The sequence below is a fragment of the Chaetura pelagica genome, unplaced genomic scaffold (assembly GCF_000747805.2).
Source record: "Chaetura pelagica isolate M959 unplaced genomic scaffold, ChaPel_1.0 scaffold648, whole genome shotgun sequence".
NCBI lineage: Eukaryota > Metazoa > Chordata > Aves > Apodiformes > Apodidae > Chaetura > Chaetura pelagica.
In genome coordinates, this window is record NW_009954321.1 from 61,163 (window position 1) to 84,052 (window position 22,890).

Sequence of the window (22,890 nt, forward strand, 5' to 3'; positions counted from 1 at the left end):
TTTTCTTTTAAGGATGACAGCAAGGATTACATGGAAGTTCAGGATAGGACCCTGCCACGTATCCTTGGCTTTTTCCTAATTGTGCCAAATTTTACATACAAATTAAAAATTCTTATTGTTCATCTCTCCTATGCACTGGCAGGAACATCACAATGAATTTGTAAACTTCTTTTGTTTTCAGCCGGAATGGCAGGTCTCAGAGAAAGAGAGGAAATCCCATGCAAGGGACAAAAACTGCTTCTTTTTCAGAAAAGGCCCAGTGAATTGTCCACCTCATACAGTGACACCCCATAAAATCAAGATATAAAGATGCTGACATTATCTAAAATATATGGAAAAGGCTGAAGGGATACCAGAATCTGGACAACTTCATAGGAAGGATAGAGCAATCTGACCTCTAACATCATACAGCTGATTTTACTGGTTCTGAAAAAGCTACAGCGTCTGGCTAGAGCTCTGGAACTGGATCTGAGCAGAGATTCCCTCATCTTCCCACAGCCTGGCATCCAGGTCAGCCTCCTTTACAGCAGTATGGAAGTGCTCAGTATTATTGTTGCACTAGCATTTCATGGTGCATTTTTCAATAAAAGCAGTTAGGAACATTATTACAGAATTAGCAGTTATACAAATCTGCACTGAGTTCTCTCTCTTGCCCCATTATGATTCCCCCTGCCTAGGATGCTGCATGACTAATAAAAAGAAAATAGAATGAGGGAGCTCAGTATGTGCTCTCATAAATTCTGATTCAACCACAGATTTCCATAATGGTCCATCAAGTGGTCCCCTTCCTGAGTTTCAATACACAAGGAAGACTAACTTCAGTAGATGAGACAAAGAATGCACAATTGTGTACCCACCATACAAGCACTTCTTCACATTGTGAAGAAATTACCTACATTGCATGCAGGAAAAACAGAAAAATGATGGAAGTTTCTTTCAGCAAAGTGACAGTAAGAGTAGGTCTTATCCATCAGATCCTGAGCCTAACACTGGCCGTACCGATAATACTTCCTTATTCTAGATTTTTAGTTTGTGGCTTTACATGACTAGTTTTTTCTTTAGCCTGAAGAATTTTTTTTAGGTAAAAGGACAACACGGACAAAGACACTAAAAAAAAATGTAAGTAATAAAAATTTTGGTTAGAAAAATTATATAGTGATTCTTCTGCTAGTAATAGTAATTTGCTGCTTTTCATCCTACTTCATGCTCTAAAATACTCCCCAAATAAAGATCTTGTATTGACCTGTAGTAGGAGAAACATCTCTCCTGGCTGACAATGAAGCAGGAGCTTTCTTGCATATTTAAGCAGCTTTTCTCTCTAGTAGCTGAAGCCATTGCCAGACCTCTTCTGTTCTTATTCACCTCTGGCTGCCCCTCGAAGACATCCATGTGGAGCACTGAATCTTACAGCAGTCAAGACTAACTCTATATGGTAACATAATTCAATGGAAGGAAGATAAATTCCTTGAAGTATCTTCTTTCTCACACACACCTACTCTTGGGCCTGTCACAAGCTAGTGATTGATTAGCCACCTTCTCTTTGAACTGCAGAGCACAAGAACATGAGAAATAATTATGAGAATAGAACTGATATATCTCACCATTAATTCATATTAAGGCTCTTTTAATGAATGAGATAAACACAGTAACTAATGCTCATTACATGCAGTGTTAGACACAAGATTTATTTGTATTTAGTAGAAGAGACAGCGTATCAGGCAGAAAAAAAAACCAAAAAACAGCAATACCTAATTCTAGACAAAGGGAAGACCAATGTGTTTTCAGCTTTGCTTATTTTACATTTTTTTTTTATTACTTATAAACTGATACTTCTGGGAGAGTAACTGATGAGTAACTGGATTTTTTTTTTTTAGCATATATTCCTTTTTACATTTTTAAGAATTCAGTTTATATATATATATAATTTTTTTAATTTTTTTTTTTTAATTATTTTTTTTCAGCTATCACAACTGAACATCTTTTCATCCTGCTCTGAAAGGCTTTCAAAAGGCATTTGCTTCAAAGGGTTTTCTCTGAGAAAGGCCTTCTTCACTTTTTGGTCTTTCTTACCATTCAGGCTCTGTGTTCAGGTTTATAGCATTCCTCAAAGCAGTCTCCAGAGGTTTATCCTTTGCTCTATGCCAAAATTTTTCAACAAAGAATTCAGACAAACCACTAAAATCTGTTCTCACCAAATTATTCATATGTCAGCTTAATTCTCACCTAGCTTAGATAACTTTAAAAACCTGTCATGTATACATGTTTTTTATTTTTTTAGCAAGGACTTATTCCCAGTCTTTCAAGTGGTCATCTCAGAAGATTATATTTGGACTTCATATCACCACATCCTAACACAGAGATAAGAAAATCTCAAGCCTTGTTTTGGAATCTCAATGCCACTTTCTTTCTGAAATATTAAAACGACCTTAACAATGAGAAGAGTCCTGTAGAAATGCATTCAATGAGCTGATATTATTACATTTAGAAAAAATCAATTTTTAGGACTTTGACAAAACGTTGTCAGATATTGACTGTAAATGTTATCCTGGTAGATAGAGATAATTCCTAAGATAAAACACATGGCTAAGGCTTCAACCGATATGATTTATCATACTGCATCAAAGATGAAAATAGTCACTCCTGATTCTTTTCAGCTGCCAGCTCTAATTCACAAGAGACACAAACATTATCTAGACTTTTTCTCTATTTTCAAAAATAATCAAGTGCACTGGGTTAGATAAGTGGTTTGTTGTTGTTTTGTTTGTTTCTTTCTTTTTTAATAAAAATATTTTATTATAGCTATTGTAACCCATAGTCTTGTGGATGGCTGACTGACCCTGGGACTGCCAGGGTCAGAATCTTATGGCCATGCTCCCAGGTATAGGATGTACAGGCACAGTAAAATGCAATATGCCTCCCCCTAAAGAATGTTTTTCTACTGCTAAGGTTCCTTAAAATGTTTTAGGACTTCCTTGTCTTCCTCAAAAATAAAGTAAAAAAAAAAATAAAATAGAACAAGCAATGGTTTAATCAATAATGTATTTTACAGTCACTCATAACTATCACAAAGCTGAGTAGCATTTTATTGAGTTCTTTATTGTTGAAGTGTTTTGTTTGTTTTTTTAAAAGCAATGAAGTTATAGAAGTTAGGCAAGTAGTTTTAGGGGCTAGGATTGAGTATCGTATAACTACAAAAACGCTTTGTTATTGTTCTCATTATATCAGTGGTCATTGCTCCTTATGTTGCTTTTCTCATCCTAGTAATTTTTTAGAAGCTGGTATTATTTGCTTTATAGTCTCTCTGTTGGAGGAAAAAAAACTTGATTTTGTTTGTAGTGTAAACAAGATACCTCCAAGGCAGTTAGAAAGCATCAAAATGTTGGAGAAATTTAAAAGAAAAAGATCCCTAAAACCCAAACCAAACAGCTCAGAGAAGAAGCAGCTTTTTTTGCTTGGAATTTCTCTACTGGGAGGATATTGCCTTTGCAAACTTAAACAGAAAAACCACAGGTACATTGTAGGGATGTTCAAATTTACTAAGATGTAAAAGAAATTTCAGGGAGCCAAGAAGATACCAATACTTATGCAAAGTGTGCCCTGTGACTTGGCAGGAAGATTTCCACTTGACTTGCAGTAGCTTTCTATTCAGGTTTGCCAAACACCATTAACAAAAAGGGAGCATGAAAGAAGAGTAACACGGTAGGTATCAACCCAGGTATCTACTGAACTGCATAGGTGATTGCAGCTTGCCTAGTCTAAATTACACAATAATTAAAGAGAACAATATTTCTCAGAGATCCATGCATTTAAAGATGTTACTTCCACTTGTATTCTCTCACAGTGGCTATTAACAGGCAAAATTCAACTCTGGTTAAAAATTGTTTCATTCCCATTGATTTCAGTAGGAATTTTTCTTGAGCTGGACCCTGAATAAAGCAACAAATCCGTTTCCCAAGACCTCAGTGTTCACAACCTTTAGTTTTTACCATAGTATTAAAATATAAATAATGTTTATGGATCAACATTACCCCTCTCAAATACTGTACAGAGGCTTTACTGAAAAATGCCTTTAGCTGCTTATGGGCAATGGCACAGAAGTGCTCAGTGATCTGTTACATCTGTAGATATCAAGATGGTTGACCTTTTGCTTTTGTGCATTTAAAAAGCCTCATTTATTATTAATGGCATTATTAGTAAAATGGCATTATTAATATTTTAGTAGTAAAACATAAGTACAGTATTGACTTGCAACTACAAAACAGCAAAAGGGTTTCCAGCAGTAGCCATTTACATCTTTGAAATCCTGTCCTTCAATGATACAAACAATATTGTAGCAATATTAAGCAAGCTTTTGTGCATGATGAAGTATTATTATTTTTAGGGAACTGTACAACTGTATTTACAAATGGTTATGTGATGTACGCCAGAAAACTGACAGGATGTTCTGCAGGACTTCTCTTCAATGATCATTTCTGTATTCCTTGACAGCAATTTAAAATTATATAATTTCAACATTGCATCTCACACCTTTCTATATGCAATTATTATGGAGTGGCAGCTATGCTGAAGTTAACGTTGAATGTTGTTTTCTGTTTAAAGGTCAAGTCTATTCTAAAATCCATATTCTTAGTGAGTTTGTCTTGAAAATTTGCTGTGCTTGGTGCTTGCATACTTGATATGCAGAGCAGTGGTCTAAATTATGATTATTTGTGGAAGAGATTTCTGAGAAATTCTTATATAAAAGATAAATAAAGATCCTCTAAAACATCTGAATGTTACAAAAATTGTCTCATTCTTTTTTGTGTTGTGTATGTGCTAGCCAACCTTTAGCCCTAACCATCTGCAAACTGATTTCAGTTGCAAGGGATTCATTTTAGCTAGTATATGTCTCTTCAGAGAAGAAATTTTAGAAAATGTTAATAAAGATTATAATGAACTAAATTGGCATGCCTAAAAGAATTAAATGCATGCATGTACCAAGATTCCCTCAAGCTTGATATTTTGCACCAATGTGCCATCAAAAATGACTGAAAGGCTGAGGGTGACACGCTGTGATTATTTAATCTGAATTATATGCACTCTCTGCCTTTGGAATTCAAGATATGCAAGTGAGAATGTTGTAGAGACTCATTTGAAAATTTTGCCTAGGGATAAAAATTACCTAGGAAGATTTTAAATTTTTCTAAAACCAACCCGCTGACACCAATCTTAATTTAGAAATATTGTTAAGAAAATTACCACTGATTAGCTAGAGGGAAGATAAAAGACAAAAAGGGCACACTAATCACGTTTCCAGCACAAACAAACCAAATCAAATGAAAGCAAGCTGTCGGGTCAAGGACTTCCAGAGGAGCTCGTAACCTTTTAATGCAGAGCTAGACATACAGAGACCTGCAAGTACTGCAAGGAAACTGTGCTGCAGCACCATGAAGACCCTGTGGAGAGGAGAGAGGACTGTAGGGCACACAAGTGGGGAGCCTGCAATGAGTGGGAAAGATTAGAGGAACAGGCAGTAGAGGAGTCTCCCTGCAGAGAGAAGGACCAGGGAAAGAAGGGGATGGATGGGGAGAGAGAAGAGAGCATAGTCGTAAGAAAATGTGGTATCTGATAAGAAGTGAGCAAGTCCCCCTTCCTTGCAAAAGGGGATCTGACAGTAATCAGAGTCCTGCTTCTCTTATTCACACCTTGCCAAGACTGAAGATCACTGAGTGAGCTTAACAGATGGGTTTGTACTTCTGGTGTTGCTTCAGGTTGCATTAATCTCTGCGGTGCATTCTCATTTAGCTGAGAAAGTGTCACCAAAACAAATGAACCAGAGCAGTCTGATACGCTATCAGCAAATGTAGAGAATCTTTTCTGCACATTGTAGACAGAGGCAAAGAGTAGGCATTCTCACTTGTCTGCTCCCTCCAAAACTAATCAAAGATGTCAGTGGCTGAGCTGGGAGTTTAAAGGCCTAAAACCAGCAGACACCTCAAATGGGAATACGGACGACGGCAGGGAAGTGAAGTGACATAGCAGAGAAGTCCAAGCATTGTTGGGTGTTGGGAGAACTGCCTTGGAGATGGGGGTGATTCATTTCTGCCCATGAAACCACTGATTCCCTGCCTGCATATGCATTCTCATTTCAAGAACATGCCAGTGCTTTGCTGTTCTTGCATCCTCCCCTAGTTCCCAAACAACCACAGTCCTTCCATAGCATGATATACAGGAAAAATAAAAGTGATGTTTGCTGGATTTGCTTAGTGTCCACGATGAAAAAAGGAAAGGATGGAGGCACAGCAAAGGAATCAACAAGGATAAGGTGCATTCAGTAACCAGTTATTCCTGGACAGACAGGAATGTAGTGTAGCCTGATGCAATGCTTTATAAAGGAGGACACTAAGTATCCCTGTTAGAAGTATTAAAGCATATTTAGGATTACCAAAAGTTCCCTGACACAAAGAAAACAGTGAATAAATGTAAGGTGAAAGGATGATGCAGAAAGCTTCAGGTCACATAGACAACTGCAGAAAATCAGGGAATACAAAGTAAATACAATCTCCATTTTGCTTTAAACAGTCTGGCCTTGAATGTCCCAACGCATCAACTATTACATCTGCTAAGATCTTCTCTTTACAATTGCTAGAGAAACAGGTAACAGAGCAGACTAATCATGTGAAACCAAACCCGAACTCTTCGTTCTCCCTGCAGTTCTCTGTACTGAGTGGGCCTGCTTTGAACCAAATGCTGGGATGACCCGAGTACCACCCCAGCCTTCTGCTGGGCTTCCAGCCAAGCTGTGTCCTTACTCACACTTCACCATGCTCGAGGGATGGCTGCCGCGTGCGTTAACAGATGGGCTACAATATGCACCCACACTGACACCACTGACTGATACGACGCCAGAAGGAGGATGCTGGACCTCTGGGGGTTCACACATGCCTCTCCTTGGCTCTCACCAACAGCTCCCCAGCTCATCCCTCCACTGCTCGGCCGGTGACAGCACACATGGTCGCTGCTCTCAGGTCACCACACATGGTGAAGACAGGGAGCAGCACATTCAGATTCACCTCGCCACACTCAGGGACTGACTGAACACTGTTTGACAATGCATTTTGCTTTAGTGCACACATTTGATGAAATGTAATATCCCTTTACATCTGTACTCTGCTGGACAGAATGGCTTTCCTGTTTTCATAAAGCAGACAAAAGGTTTATACTCTATAACAGGTAGCTGATATTTACGTTTTAATAAAAATACATTTCACGTATGTCACTCTTGCCTGAGACTGACCTAGTCTATGACATATTATTTACATAACTGCTGCAATATCTATTTCAAAACTCACCAGACAGCTCTCCCCAGAACTGTAGGCTGCCCTCTCTGTCACTGTGATGGGTAAACAGTGTCACCTTTCAGGGACCAATGAATTACAGAGAAGTAGTAAAGTGCACCATCCATCACAATGGCACTAAGTAGGTTTTAGAAGTAGATTTCAGATCACAAATGCTCACACTTTTACTCTACAAATGCTGTCTAGACCGTTACCAGAAAGCACAAATTGGACAGCTCGTATACAATGACCATATGATGAATGGACATGACATATGGTCAAAGAAAATGTGTCTTGCTCTCCTGCAGATAACCTTGTCAACATGAAAGTAGAACTGCAGCTCTGCTGGTAGCCACACTGCAATAACTTTGTGGGTTTATGCGCTTGAACTTCCAGCAAACCAAATATATAAAGGAGATCCAATGAAGCAGCAGCATTGAGGCAGTATTAGCAATTCAACCTGATTATGCGACACACAATAGAAATTTTCTACTAAGGATATCTCACATTTGAAAGAAAATTATTCAGATTATGAGTAGCTGTTACAAGAACCTTTTCACAGGAAAACCCTCATGACTTTACAATTACAAACCAAGATATTCAAAACACAACTTGTAGCTCCACTGCAAGCAATCAAGTCACCCTCTGATAGTTGAACCCAGCAACAACCAACACCTGTTACTTCTCATCTAAAGTTTTTCTATTACTCTGTAGGACTGAAAGTCAGTGAGGTTAGATCACTACCAATTTATCCATAGCCTAAAAAGGAAATTCTCTAGATCTAAGGCCACTTCGGATAGACTAAAATAAAACATCTGAAGTTTTGTGGCGATGTAAGGTATCTCAAAGATGTGACTGTAGAACTGTGCACAGAGAGTCATTCTTTGGCTCAAGTACAAGCTTCGAGTTTGCCAAACCCTAGTAATATCTACTAATAGAGTGTGTGTGGTCCTCATTTCTGCAAAATTCAATCACAGATAAAACTGCTCTGAAATCAAACTGAAAGTGGTCTGTGTGTTGCCGGTAATAATATCAGTGAATTTTCCTGGAACATTGGATTTCCTTTAATCTGATGAATTTGATAGTGACACATTTATTTTCATGAAATAAATCTCAAAGGCCACAACTGCACTTTTATCTCATTACAGTTACTCTTATTATGTTACAATGAGAAAATAATATTACATATTGAGTTTCTAAGTGATAAATGGGAGAAGCCAAATCCATTCATTACTACATTCTACCTGCTCACAGCAAAGTTAAAGCATACATCGTGTAAGTTAGGACCAACCTTTGCCTATTTCATTTCACTTCTTAACAATAAACCTTAACCTGAAGTTGTTGGGCTGATAGAGCCCCAGAGGCTTTATGGAGGTAACGAGTATGAGACCCAAAATGGAATGCAGACAGGTAAGGCACACATGAACAGGAAATGGAGAAAAGTGTCTCTCCCAAAGGAGAACAAGAACTCCCTTTCCTTCTCCTCTCTGGAATAAATCCCTTAAACTAAAAAGGTCCCATGATTTCAAGAAACAGAAGCTGAAGCTTGTGGACTTCAGGATGAGAATCTTAAGGATGTGACTTTCTACCAGCCCTCGTATTTCCTATAGTCCAAAATTTGAAATTGTATTAATAGTAAAAAAAATGGGCTAGTTAGTGTCATGCAGCTTTCCCCATTTTGACTCATTACCAGTTTTCCACAGGGCATTTTCAGTAAACATTATGGACAAACACCGTTAGAAATTCAGTTACTGAATATTAACTAATATTAAGATATTTTTAAAGTACAAAGGTATTTTGGAAGAGGCATCCTCCAAGCCCTTAGACATAATTAATCTTTTCCTGTATAGTCTATTAGTATTCTAAGTCATGAAAACAAACTTATCTTTCAAACAATGAAGAAGCCAAGATGAAAAAAACCCTTCATCATTAGATTAACACACAGTATTTTAAAAAGGAGAAAGACAGCAGTAATGCAGTTAGTAGTGAAATTGCAATTTTTATATTTCCAGAAATATTTATTGAGATTTATACTCTCAGCTAGGAAAGCAAACAGAAATGATGACCCCTTTGTGCTTCCTCAATATATTTGGAAAGCAAATATAGGGAGGCAGCCTGTGAAGACAGTAAAGAGGATAAAACAAGATAATCCAAGTTCTTATTTCACTTGGCAAGTAACAAATCCCAACAGGAAGGATCTTTTCACTGACAAAACTTCCTAACAAAAGATACAGTAAAACAATAATACAAATTGTGGCTTTCAAGAAGAAACAGAGCAGATGTGCCTACTGAGTTTTTGCAGAAGAAAGTATGTGAGATCCACAACCCTAAGTCAGGAGCCACAGGTATTAGCCCATCACTCCTGCCAGTCTCACTGCAGAAAACCTCATGTTACCTTTCCTACAGGTATCACTCAAACCAGTAGCACTTATATATCAACAAGGATAAAATGCAGCAATAGACACAGCTTTCAGATTTTTACACACAAGCACAAGCAACAGAAAATGCCAATTTGTAAAATCAGATGCTTAAAAAAATAAAATCACATGAAGTGTTCAGGTCTGACTAATTTTTAAGTTTGCACTGAGATTGGCCACATTCTATTTTACTTCAAGATGTTTATTTTAAGGCTGAGCATTTCACCATGCACACTTTGCCAGCTGAGTTCAACAAAAGCTGATCTTCTCCAACTGTATTTGACCACAAATGACAGAGACAAATAGTCATATTACCTCAAGAGTTCCTTTGGCAGAGTACGCTGCATATGAGTAGAGAAGGTCGTGGCCATGTAGCATTTTGGTCTCTCTGTTGCACTGTTGTCCACTAGGATAAAAGCATTCACCACTGTTTTTCAGAGTTACTGTGTTTGAAGAAGAGCCAGGTAGGTCAAGCAAAACAGAGTAATTTACCACCTGGACATCTTCAAGGCTTTGGGAAGTCCATTGAACCAGAATTTTCATTGCAATGTCTACATCATCTTCTCTAGGGAACTGTAACAAATCTCTGGAAAAAAAAACACAACAAAAAACAACATAAGTAGACACAGTTTTAGTTTGTTCCCACCATGACACTCGTACCTGAGTAAGCATGAGTTCATATTTTGATTCATAACATGGCAACGAACATACAAAAAACCCCACTTATTTAAGCAAAAGAGGGCAAAAATTAAAAGCACCATTATTCAAATAAAAAGCACAATTCAAATACAGTGAAAAATAATTAAAAAATAATATTAGCTGCATTTTAGGATTTTTTTTTTTTTTTTTCCTGGTGGAGCTCTCAGGACTAAGAAACAAGTCTAAGGATCATAGAGGTATTGAATTCCAAGCACAGAGATACTGACACTGACTTAGATGCTTTAGGGTCCTTAAATAGAACCTCAAAAATACACTATCTGTCTTGCACACATGAAAAGCAATGGCCAAGCTGTAGGCAGGACAGACTTGGCTGAAGGTCCAGGTGCTGCTTCCATTGGGGTCTGCACTAAGCCCAGGGAGAACTCTGCCAAGGAAAGCTTAAAGACAGAAAGAAAGCAAGCACCAAGATTCCCTTCTCAACTCCAAGAAAACTCTTATAGCTCAAGAGATCTTTAGGAAGAAAACATTTGCTGCCTAGACAAAATCAAAACCTTAAAAAAAGCAAAAAGTGAAGTTATAATACTTAATACAGCCTAGAAATGGCTCAAACATTATATAATACCTATAAACAAATGTCTAAAGCCCATCATTATACAGATGGAATCATTATTCCAAAGGACTTAAAAAACATGCAAGAATTCTTTAAGAAGTATGTTGTATCCCAGTCTGCATTACAATAGCAAAGTTATTAGTGCATGAAGTTTAAAATCTTCACAAGACTTATGCTGAAGGCTTCAGAGACCCTGTCTTACAGATTTAATCTTTTCAAATTATCCAAAGTAAGTCTTACAGCAGTCTACACAAAACAGACAAGTTAATCTAATCTCTAGTATATTACAAGTTTTCAGTTTCATCTCCTGTGCCTGCTAATGCAATGACATAAACTTGGGCAGTGCAGAAATATAAAACATTGTTTGATTAACATAATCATTAACAGAATATCTGCCTTTCCCTCAGGTGACAGCAACATTAGTAGAATAAATAATTGCAACAAACTTATTCCAGGCCAAAAAGGTTATGACACATTTCAACAGGAAGTATTCAGTTACAAGAAAAGGAATTAAGCATTGAAGAAGATGATACAATAAGCAAATTACTCCCTTAGCAATAGAAGTTACTTTCTACTTCATAATTAAATAAGCATGTCTTTGAAACTTTTGTGACAACATATCTGATTAAGTTAAAGGAATGAGCACACTCACTATTTACTCCATAATTTCTTTATAGCATGTTGAAATCAAATTGAAAATATGAGCACACATTATAGTACAATAAACCAGCACATATTAGACTACTTTGATAAACCTTATGAACATCACCAGCAAGATTTATTTATTTAATATTTCTTAAAATGACTGACTCACACTTGGCCTTTGATATAATTCTGTCAACTGCGGGGACAAAGTCAGAGGTACTTTAATTCATTTTTATTACATACTACTTGGATAACAAGTATAACATGTAAAAACAGTATTTCCTAAACCAGACCAAATTCAGAAAAGCTTAAAGCTTGTCTGACAGTTCATCCTGAAAAATCACAGCACTTCATGTGCACTTCGTAGTCCTTCTCTACAAATTGTCAATTAACTTGCTTCCCTAAAAGTGCCACCCAGGGCACTGAGATTCATAGTAGTAAGACTTAAGCAGCGGAAAGAAACAGGCCCCTGGGATGATTATGTTTCTCACTTTTGCAAGCAGCTACATACTCAGTCGGAATCAATACCAATGTGATTACCAAGTCCCATTTACAATACTGCCTTTAATAATGTCAGCCAAAATTTTTATTTCCTTACTGAAACTAAAAAGATACTTGCTTCAGCTACTTGTTCAGGTTCAGTCAATGGGAATAACCACAAAGTTAGTGGGCACATTGCAGCTGTTGTAAATCTGTATAATTTATTGTAGTGGAGCCACCGTGGGCTTAAGATTTGGTCTCAAGTTAGAAGTTATGTTTATAAATATAACAATAATAGTCTAAATAATACTGTGACTTTATTGGATGCTCTCAAAGAGCTTTCTACAAATTACTTTCCTTTACTTTCTAATATGGATCAGATATTGAACTAATGTACATCAAAATGGGACATACTCCACTTTGATATGATGACAAGATCAAGGGAATGTTTAAAACAACACATTCCTAGGCTTTCTTTGTAAACAACAAGACTACGTCTTGCATTACTGCCTGGTCAGCTGAATGTCCTGGACAGTGGAGAGCAGGAGCCCATCACTGTTGAAGGTTCAAAGTTCTAAAGCTACAAAAATAATCTGAATAAACTGATGGCACATCTGTATAAAGCCAGATTTTCAGTAGCCTCTGCAGATTCAAAAAGCCAATCTTTAACAGCTGACTATAAAAGATAAACACATGCACACTTACACACACACAAAACACAGATATTTCATTTTCAAATTCATAACCATGGGGAACATGGAGCTGAAGCAACTTAATGGGAAGTCATCTGCTATAACAGCACTTTTTACAACTCAGCTTGCTCAAGAAGGGAACAAGGTACTGGTACTGGGACACTGTGGAACACCACTCAAAGAATACGGGAAAAGCACAATAGGCCACTAACAATAAAAAGATGGAATAATTTAACTGTGTAACACGATTTTGACTAAGATTTTTTAGTTGCTGTTGTTTGGTTGGTTTTGTTTATTTTTCCCCAATTAACAAAAAAAATGTTGATAAAGCAATTACTAGAATTTTGGGTAAGAACTAAGAACAATTATAATTTTGTAATTTTCATGGGATGATTTTTCAGCTGAGTAGTTGTTTTCAAAATTTAGGAGTCGCAATGATTCACCAGAGAACACTTTTTGCAAAGCTCCATGAGATCAAAGTTGTCTAATGTGTTGTTTCCAGCAGTAGCTGGAAGCAGAAAAAAAAGAGAATCCAAGAGAAACATCATATAGGATTATTATATTTATAGACTTCCAAGCATATGTCTTTTTTCCTAGCCACAAATTTTGCTCAGGCTGAGTTTTAAAAATGTTTACATATGTCCAGGATTTCAGAACTCGTTTTGGTCCATTGAGAGCTGAGATGTGGCAGTTTCAGCAGCACCGGGTGAGTGCACAGCACCAGCACAGACCAACTGCTCAGCATATGCACAAGTACATTTCGCAGTTGCAGACTGAGTATTTATTTGTATCCATCTCAGACAGTGGGTACACCCAGCACACTAAATGCTTTCAGCAAGTACCACCTGCTCAAGCCACATCTGCTTGAATTTTAGTTACATGTTCCTGCTAATTAGAGCTCAACTGCCTGGTCTGCAACCTCCCCAGTCAGATTTCCCACCATCTGAACCGACTGCCACAAACTCATGGATTCCAAAATACATTAAAAAAAAAAAAAAAAAGTCCAAGAAAGCATAAATATTAATCAGGTGGTTAGAATATTTAAGAGAAATGTTCTCAGTGCAAAAAGTTTTCTAACTGCACCTTAGTGCAGGGTAGGATCCAGAACCTTGTCAGGCTCTTCATGTTACATTGCAGAGCCGTCAGAAAGTGAAGGCCTTCACATCTGCCATCACTCTCTAAACATTCTGGATATTCTGGGCATATTTTTTTAAACTGATATGAATTTTGTGGTAGTTGTGGGTCACAAGAAAACTGGTACTGTGTTCATTCTTGTCACACAATGACCACAGCAATGACCCAAACTAACATGTATATTCAGAAACGCTTTCTGAATCATAAATATAATACAGGCCTACAGCCAAAAAAGCAACAGAAAGCTCTGATTAAACACCACATTTGGTCACTAGGTGTGGATCAGTCTCTACGTGACATGATGCTGTTCTTCTATTTGCCCAGGTTTTTTTGCTAGCCAGTCTCCCCACCCACAGCAGCCTCTCTGCTGGAGATGAAGCTCCCATGGGAAGCAGAGCTTTCTGCCAGCCCTCCACTCTCATCCAGCTCTGCCCAATAGGAAAAAGTATACATGGCTGGTCAGAACACAACAATGAACATGTGGTGTGTCCTCAGGATGGGGAAGGTAAAACCCCATTTATTCTTGGGCAACAATAATCCACTTTTGCTATCATAGGGAGTACTTACAGATATGCACCTGTATATACCTTCAAAAGGTACATGGTGGGTACAATAGAGATATCAAGCTATTAACATAAAGGAGTATGAATTATGACAGCTTTTACTTTTCACAGACCCAGAATAAATGTAATTCACAAAACCATAAAAAATACATGTCAGATAACAGAACACCAGCTCTAGATTTGGTCGCATATTTCTTTAGCAGAAAAATGCTTTTGAAATATTATTTTTTTTTAGTATTATATGCACTGTGGCTTTTGGATATTTTCAATAAAAGTGACTGGAGTTTACTATTTAGAAAATTATACCAGAAACACACATCAAAACACTTTTGAACAAAAACTTCATAGCATTTTTGTACTATGTTTAGGTCCATCCAGGTATAAGACTTTTGCAGGGATACTTGACCATATTGTACCATCTACTGTCACGGTGTATTTACACTCTCAAAAACTTCAAGCCAAACCTAATTTTCCTGAGTTCTGTGTTGTGGGTTGAAGAACACCCTCAGATTTCAGCCCATGCTGGCTTTCATGCTTATTTTTTCACTACAGTACTACAAAGTATATTGCTACTACCCACTGCATCAGACAGCCAAATGTCTTCTACATTTTTAAAATAAAACTGATCAGGATAGTTCAAATCTCACTTGCCAACATCACGATGCAAGCCAAACTTGCATTCAAGGCAGATGGTGGAAGGCATTGAAAAATACTGATTCTCTCACTCCATGATTCCACCATTTATTGGAAAACAAGCAATTCATTGTTCCTCCACACTACACACTGCAGAGTCATAAATTGGCCATAGGTAAGCTTTCCAAAGTGTTTTAAGAGATTTGGATGTCAGTTATGCTGATATCTAGCCAGCACACAAATGCTTTAGAATGCCAATATCAGTTCCAACAAAGGTCTATCAAATGATTGCCCAGAAGAGGGTAAAAACAAGGTAAGCACACACAAAATCCCTCAACTACTCTTCTAGACTCTTAAGCTTAGAAGATTTAAAAAAAATTTCTATAGCTCCAAATATCTGACTTCTTAGAGAGTATTCACCTTACTTTTCAGCAGTAATGTATCATTCTAAACTGAAAAAGGGTCTTTCAGATCTTCTAGTTATGCAGTCTTTTATTGTGGGAACAAACACTGATGGCAACACCCAATGCCTCGCCTATTCTTGCATCGGACATTGAAATATTTAAAGATTGTGTTACTGTAACAGCATGCTCTACATATGCACTCAGATTTCAAAAGCCCACCACAGTTTGACAACTTATTAATAGAAAACTACTGATTACATCATCTTATTGACGGAGAAGGAAAATTGTTGAAAACTGATACTGAATGATCCAAGCACAGCAATTGAAACAGTCATGAGACTTATGAGTTAATCTAATGAGTTAAACTGTCACAACACAGAGTACATGGCCAGATCCACAAATAAATCAACTGACATTTGTAGAAATCACCACAGCAAATCCATGGCATCCAAGTTTTGAAATTTTAGTATCGGTCAACCAGCAAGCCACCTGCAAATACATGAAGTTCAAAAAAGAAATTCAGATGTTAATCATGTAGAAATGATGTGATCTTATCTGCTTTGAATCCTTCTACTCTGTTTTTTAGTAATTCCTGATATTTAAAGTCACATTTTCAGAATCAATCATAGATATAAATTGTATTGCAGCATAAGGAAGGTTCTTGTTTCATTCTTCTCTTTATCTCCTTCTAAAGCAACATAGTGAATACTCTCAATATTTCATGTATCAGCAGCATCTGCAAGTACCAGTCAGAAAAATCCCTCATATAAGATCCAAAAAATGTTGCCTATATGCCCTAGCATTTGAGTCCAGAAATTGCTGGGCAAAGAACTGAAGAGTTAATTCAGTCCCTCTGCAAATCATTCAAAAAGACTTTGAACATATGCAAAGTGTGTTATCTGGGTTGTAAATTTGATAGAAACTGTTTTGAATACATGGGATTTTCAAGAATAAAGACCTTCTTAATACGATTTTTATTTGCAGTATGGAAAACGGATGGCAAAAGATCAACATTCCCACAGTATTTTATGAATAAATTGGCTTATCATCAGAGCACAAAAATACAGTAAAATGCATTGGCCAAAGTGAAGGTTGTTGAAATGCACTAATTTGCAATAGACTATGTGCATATCAGCAGCTGAAGCCCTGCTGTCATGCAAAAACTTGTTAAATGACTGTTCATTTACCAATTACAATTATATACTTGCATGTAGGTAAATCTATTTTTATGTAGTCAAAACCTGAAAGGCAGTTGACTTTGATATCAAGCCAGATACCCAAGAAATTAAAACCATACAACTGTGGAAGTTTTTGAAAAGGTTTAGTTTAAGCAAATTACTTAAGGGCAGACAGGCAGGCAATGACAGAGCTAAGAAAGCAGAGTAGAAACCAGATTGTCTAATTCATGCTTATGGGTTTCAGGTATCAAGGCATCTTAAACTGTATTTTAAATCACCCTTTTTTTTTTTTTTTTCATTACACCATTTCTTGCTTGCAAGAAGATCTCTCAAAGTTATGCCATTTTCTTTCAAAATCAGTAAGATCATCACCACTTTGGTTTTTTTTTTTATTATTATTATTAGCTTGCACAGTTGCTAAGTTTCAGTCACAAAAGACAAGTTTCCTCTGTGGTATACAGGATTATGTGTGTGTAGAACATCACCATCTCTATCTCTGCATAATTCCTTTTACAGTATTTTAAGTACCCTTGTGCTACATATATAGCAGCACTTTGTATGACTTACCCTAAGCCTTTATTTTGGACATACAAAGATATCTAAGCCTCTGTTTTAAATACAGCAAATGGAATATAGTTTCCTTCAAGGTTTATAAGTCTAATTATTTATCAAAGGGATTTGCTGCTATTTTGTCTTAATGCAAGAAAAAAGAACCAGGTCTTAAGCCCCAAACAACCGTGCCCTGCATTTTCCAACAGGCTAGGATGATGAGGGCAGTGCACGGCTGCAGCTGCGGAGCAGGACAAAGACAAACCCCACGTTGAAAGTGTTTGCATATATCCCACATTCACAGGCAGAGCACTGACCCAGCAGCACTTCACAATGGAATCATCTTTTCTTCCCAGACCATGGGGAATATGTCAGTGTCTCAATAAAATGTGACTAGCTGCATAATCAAGTCCAAGTGGTACCTTTTACTGTCAGAGACAATTACGTTTACTTACAGCAAGAGACCACTTCTACAAGTATGTGAATAGCAGTGGCTGTTTCACTAACACTTTTCTATACAGAAAACCTATTGATCAAAAAAACCTTGAAACCTTGCTTTTCATATAGAAAATCTGCTGATCAAAAAAAAATCCAATATATCCCAACTGGCAGTATTTTACTCCTTTTAATTGCCAATTGCTAGGCTACACCATGAACTGAAAGCAATTAGACTGAATGCTGAGTGTTATTCTGACAGCACTGGACATCTTTATTTGAACTGTATGATTTAACTTTTTAATAATATCCCAGTTCCCAAAGGACAATGAGGAATTAAGAGGGCATGCTAACCTGAAACCCAATAAAACCTTAGCAATGCTTAGAAATGCTACATATTATTTGGTATTAGATAAATCCCCAAATAAATGTTTGATTTTTAATATTAAAATTAAGGCAAGTCCTTCATTTTATCTCATGAATCTCAAAAAGCTAACCCTATATAGAAGAAAGTCAAAAATATCCAAGATGATGCCATGTAACCTTTCTGTTACCAGTCCCATTTTCTTATTAGAATGTTAACTTATCAGTGGAATTCTAATTGAATAGGAGAGATATCTAGCTGATAAGTCAACTTAGATATTTTATAAAAATATTCAAAAGTTCAGTCAGGTATATGAGTTAAAATTAAAACTGCAGGGAAAAAAAAAAAAAATGGGAAAAAGGATACAATACCATTTCTATGCTTTTACACAAGGAAAATGTTACCATGAATGATGTGTCACAGGATTTAGTTCAGATAATCTCTAACTCACCAGCTGAAATGAATTTCAGGTAAAAAAAAAAATACAGCTGAAAATACATCTTTGAACTGACCCTCCAGTTCTAATATACAGCTGAGGAAATCAACACTGATAACCAAAACAGTGTCCTGAAGTTATTTATGCTGTACCACTAATCAAACTGCTTGTGGATATACAAGAAGCTGTTTCCAAAGGAGCCAGCATACAATCTTATAAAGAGAACCTTGGACCACAGGAGATCATTTGGTTCGAGGCAGGCTCAGAGCACCCCACTGCCACTCCAGGCAGATGTTCCCCTGCCCTGATCCAAATATAGAAACTCCCTGTCTGTCCTAACTAATCACTCCATATACTGCTGCATTTGAACAAAATTTATTTTCTCCTTTCCACCACTGATGCTGAGAACAGACTAATATTTTTCTCTTGGCAACAATTTTTTTACTTACTTCAGTCCTTCCCCCACCTGATCTTGTCTTAAGACACATGTCTTCAGTCTGTTGATCTGTTTCTTCAGGGCTCCTGCTCCAGAAATCTGATTGCCCTCCCTAACTTCTTCTGGCCCTCTTCCAGCATGCCCCCACTCCTTCTGAAACTCAGTTCCAACAAATGGACACTGTGAATATGCCACTTGCACTGAAAATGAATTATTAGTATCCAATTGTTGTTTGCCTCCATAAAAGTCTATTATTCCTCTGTTGTCCTTTATTTTGATTTCACCGCTGTATCTCTCCACTAAGTTCAGAGAGTCCTTTAGCTTTGGTGACCTCAAAGAGACCTCCTCACTTCATCTTTCATTTTCAGCAAGAAGCAATGGTCCTGGACAAATCTTTGTGTACTGTATAAAAAAGGACAGATTTTTAAAATTCTGAGAATCTGCTCTTAAGAATTAAAGAAAAAAAAGAAAAACAAAACCACAACAAAACCACCCAAACAGCTCCCATATAAATAACAAAATTTAGGTGCAAGACTTCCAGCCTCACACCAGACTTTAACATACAACACCACGCACAGACAGCAATCTGGCCTGGCCAGATCTGTAAAATTTCATTGAAATGAGCCCTTCCAAACCATCTAGTGGGCTATAACTCAGGAAATTTTACAAGTATTTAAACTAGAATTATAAAGTTTCAAAAGTAGGCAGAAGTATTTAATTGCTCACTTTGAAGCATGTACCAGTCTCAAGCCTGGAACTGCTTTGAGATTTGGCTTCCAAAATGTCATCAGCCTGTTTCTAAGGACAGTCATTTAAGTTTGCTCTTAGTCCAGCAAATCTGCAGTCTCTCTCTGTTGCAATGGCCTACACAGTCCTCTTCAGGGCCATAGAAAAATGTCCTTTCTGTCACTTCTAAAGTTGATCTACCCATTTGATCTCCTCTTAGCAGTCTCTGTGCCACCGAATCCAAACCAGTTGCTCTATCAAGTCCACACATCCTCAGTACAGTGCCTCAAGGGGCATGTTACGGCGCACAGGGCAAAAGGCTGGCATCACAGCCTTGAGTCTACTGGAAAGAGACCTTACTCCCTCCTCCTCCACCTTCTCCTTTTACACTATTTCGTATCCAACATACACTCCTTTCACTTCACGAGCTCAGCAGTGTAATTTGTTCCCCCTCAAGCAATCTGTTTTCTCATAATTTCTTGCCTATTCTTGGCAACTTGTGCTTCTAGCCCTTCTTTATCCAAAAAATAAAATAAACCATGCTAAGTGTCCCATAAACAGTGGGTGGTGGTTTCGTGGAATACTCAAATGGTCTAATTCATTTTCAGCCTCTCACAATCTAAATAAAATTTCAAAGCCCATTTTAAATGAATAAAGCACAAATAAAAGATGAAAACAACAGCCATATGCAGATGTTCAGGAATTGGAATCAAGGCTGAAAAATGCCCCCCAGTACTCAACATACTTTAATATGCAATCACCTAAATTGCTTACTGCAAGTACAAATGGGCTACTGTAGTACAGGGATGTTTCAACCTGAAGGCCAGAGGGGGGTGGCTGTTGCTAGGCAGTAAAGAGGAAAGTGCTCTATTCCAAAGCTGCAGTATCAATTAAATCTTTTTTTTTTTTTTTGGGGGGGGGGGAAGCAGGATCATTACATATAAATGATTTTTTTTTTGGGGGGGGGGAAGCAGAATCATTACATATCAATGATAAATTTCTGTACATTTTCTTGTTTCTCTTCTACAAAGGTATTACAAGTCTGAGTCCAAGTTTGCTCTCAGTGGGGTGTTAAGGAAGCTACAGACAGACACTAAAAGCAGGATTCAGAAATTTAGCCACAAAGCAGGTTTTCACTGGCTATGCACATCCTAAACATGGTCATCTATCTACACTGCAGAAAATAAAAATATTGGCATAGTCATCCTGCACTGCTTCTTACATCTACTACGAAGACAAATTAATCTATTAAACTATTTACTAGCTGGAGGAATTCTGGGAGGCAGATGGTCTGCTTGTTATTAACATGACATGAATACTCCTATTCTTGGTAACAAACCACCTACGTGGATTATGCACCCACAACATCTCAAGTTTCTTAAAAATCTCTGACATTAACACATATGACACTCACTGACACATAAAAAAAGATAAATATTGAAATGGAAACACTAATAAGGGGTTGGAAATCTAAATATATTTAATCAAGCTGAACAGTACACAGCAGCTTCAGATTTTTTTAATCAGGGGAGAAAGAAAAATTAAAACCACAGCTTTAGCAGTGAAACTATGGTAAAAATGTATCAACAGAATAAAAAAGAAAAATTGACAACTGTAACTAAACCTGAAGCAACAGGCACCAAAACACAGGTACCTATAAAGTCTGTACTTTGGAGAAAGATAAAGTGAACTAAGTTTTACTGGAAATCTCCAGAAAACAAATCTACTTTACCTAGTTAATATGGGAACACAGTAATTGCACTGGTGTCTAATGTATATCGTGCACATTCTGCAACTTCTTCCTCCACCAACCCTCAAACGTTTCAAACTAATGTACTGTTGTGTAAGCACTGATGCTTTCACTACAGACAGGATTCTGCCAAAGAGAGAAAAACACAGCAATGAATCATATCATATCATAGAATCCTAGGGGTTGGAAGGGACCTCGAAAGATCATCTAGTCCAACCCCCCCTGCCAGAGCAGGGTCAACAATTAATGTGCATTTACACCTCAGGGCAACACAGCACAATACAAAGTCAGAAATTTTGCACGTCTGTTTTAATGAACTGTTTTAAATTATACATGTGAAAATTCATATGTAGAAATTATTTTCAAGTACTTGATCTGTTTGAAATTATTGGAGACTCACTTCTCTGCATTTTATGCTGGCTGAAAGCATGCCCTCAAGCAGTTGCTGTAACTCCAGTGCCACAAAGCAATAACATGTCACCACAGCCCAGACTTCAAGCTCTCCCACAGCCCCAACTAAAACTGTACCCAAGAACCTAACTTTTCAACAAAAATATATACACTTAAATTTAGACCAACTCCTTCAGTTCTTCCAAGACAGAGACAAAAGAACCATGACAGTGTTCTCTGACTCCTGAATTTTGGTTAGGTGCTTAATCAACTTTTAAATATAAATTTCATTTTTAGTACAAGAGACTATTACTAGGAGACCTCAGCAACTCAGGGCATGTTAGAAGACAAAAAGGAGTAGGAAAACTACATTACTTTGAACCTTGCTACTGCCAAAAATAATGATCCAGAAATGCACGCAATATTGAGCGAAGCAAACTGTGGATTTTATTCAATCTGATTGCCAATTAAAACAAATATCACATGTGGTTAAACTTAGATATTCATTTCATCTGAAATCATTCTAACCCAGAACTCAAGGGAAGATGCTAAGCATATTTGCAGTCAAGTTAATAGTTTTGCCAACAAAATGCAATATTAGCTGGGATATTTATGTAAGCAATATCTTCCAGAGTGCCTAAAGGATTTAGGAAAGCAAAAAGACTTAAGCCTCTATTTTGAATTGCATGTGGGAGCATCTTTTCTATATGCTGTTTGTAATAGCAAATTTCCTCAGCTAGTGGCAGGAACGTTATACAAACACAGTCTTGCTACACACAAAGAGCACAGAAAGGCTACAGTCACCCAAATATCTGCCAGTCACCATGAATTAACTTGAAGTCCTTAAAAATTGCGATATTAAAGAGAAAACTCTGTGTTTCTTTATCTTTCTCCGTGAACTCTATACTGTCAAAACTGTCAAATTCTGCCTATACTACTTCTTTCTGAGGTTTTGGAATATGTGGGGGGGAGGGTCACAGACCTTCATTTAACATTCTTTGTTGGGTGTTTTTCTACCAGCTCTCCTCACTATTCTCCTCTTTCCACTACAAACTGTCCCTTGGTAATCTCA

The 22,890-nt window shown here is 37.2% G+C and overlaps 1 protein-coding gene across 1 annotated transcript in view; it reads right to left on the bottom strand.

Moving 5' to 3' along the window:
* Positions 1-22,890, bottom strand: part of NAALADL2 (N-acetylated alpha-linked acidic dipeptidase-like 2) — a 121,912-nt gene that overhangs the window by 60,504 nt on the left and 38,518 nt on the right. The window contains exon 3 of the mRNA XM_010004177.1: positions 10,049-10,319. Coding sequence (XP_010002479.1) covers positions 10,049-10,319 — 271 coding nt within the window. The remainder of the gene's footprint in view (positions 1-10,048; positions 10,320-22,890) is intronic.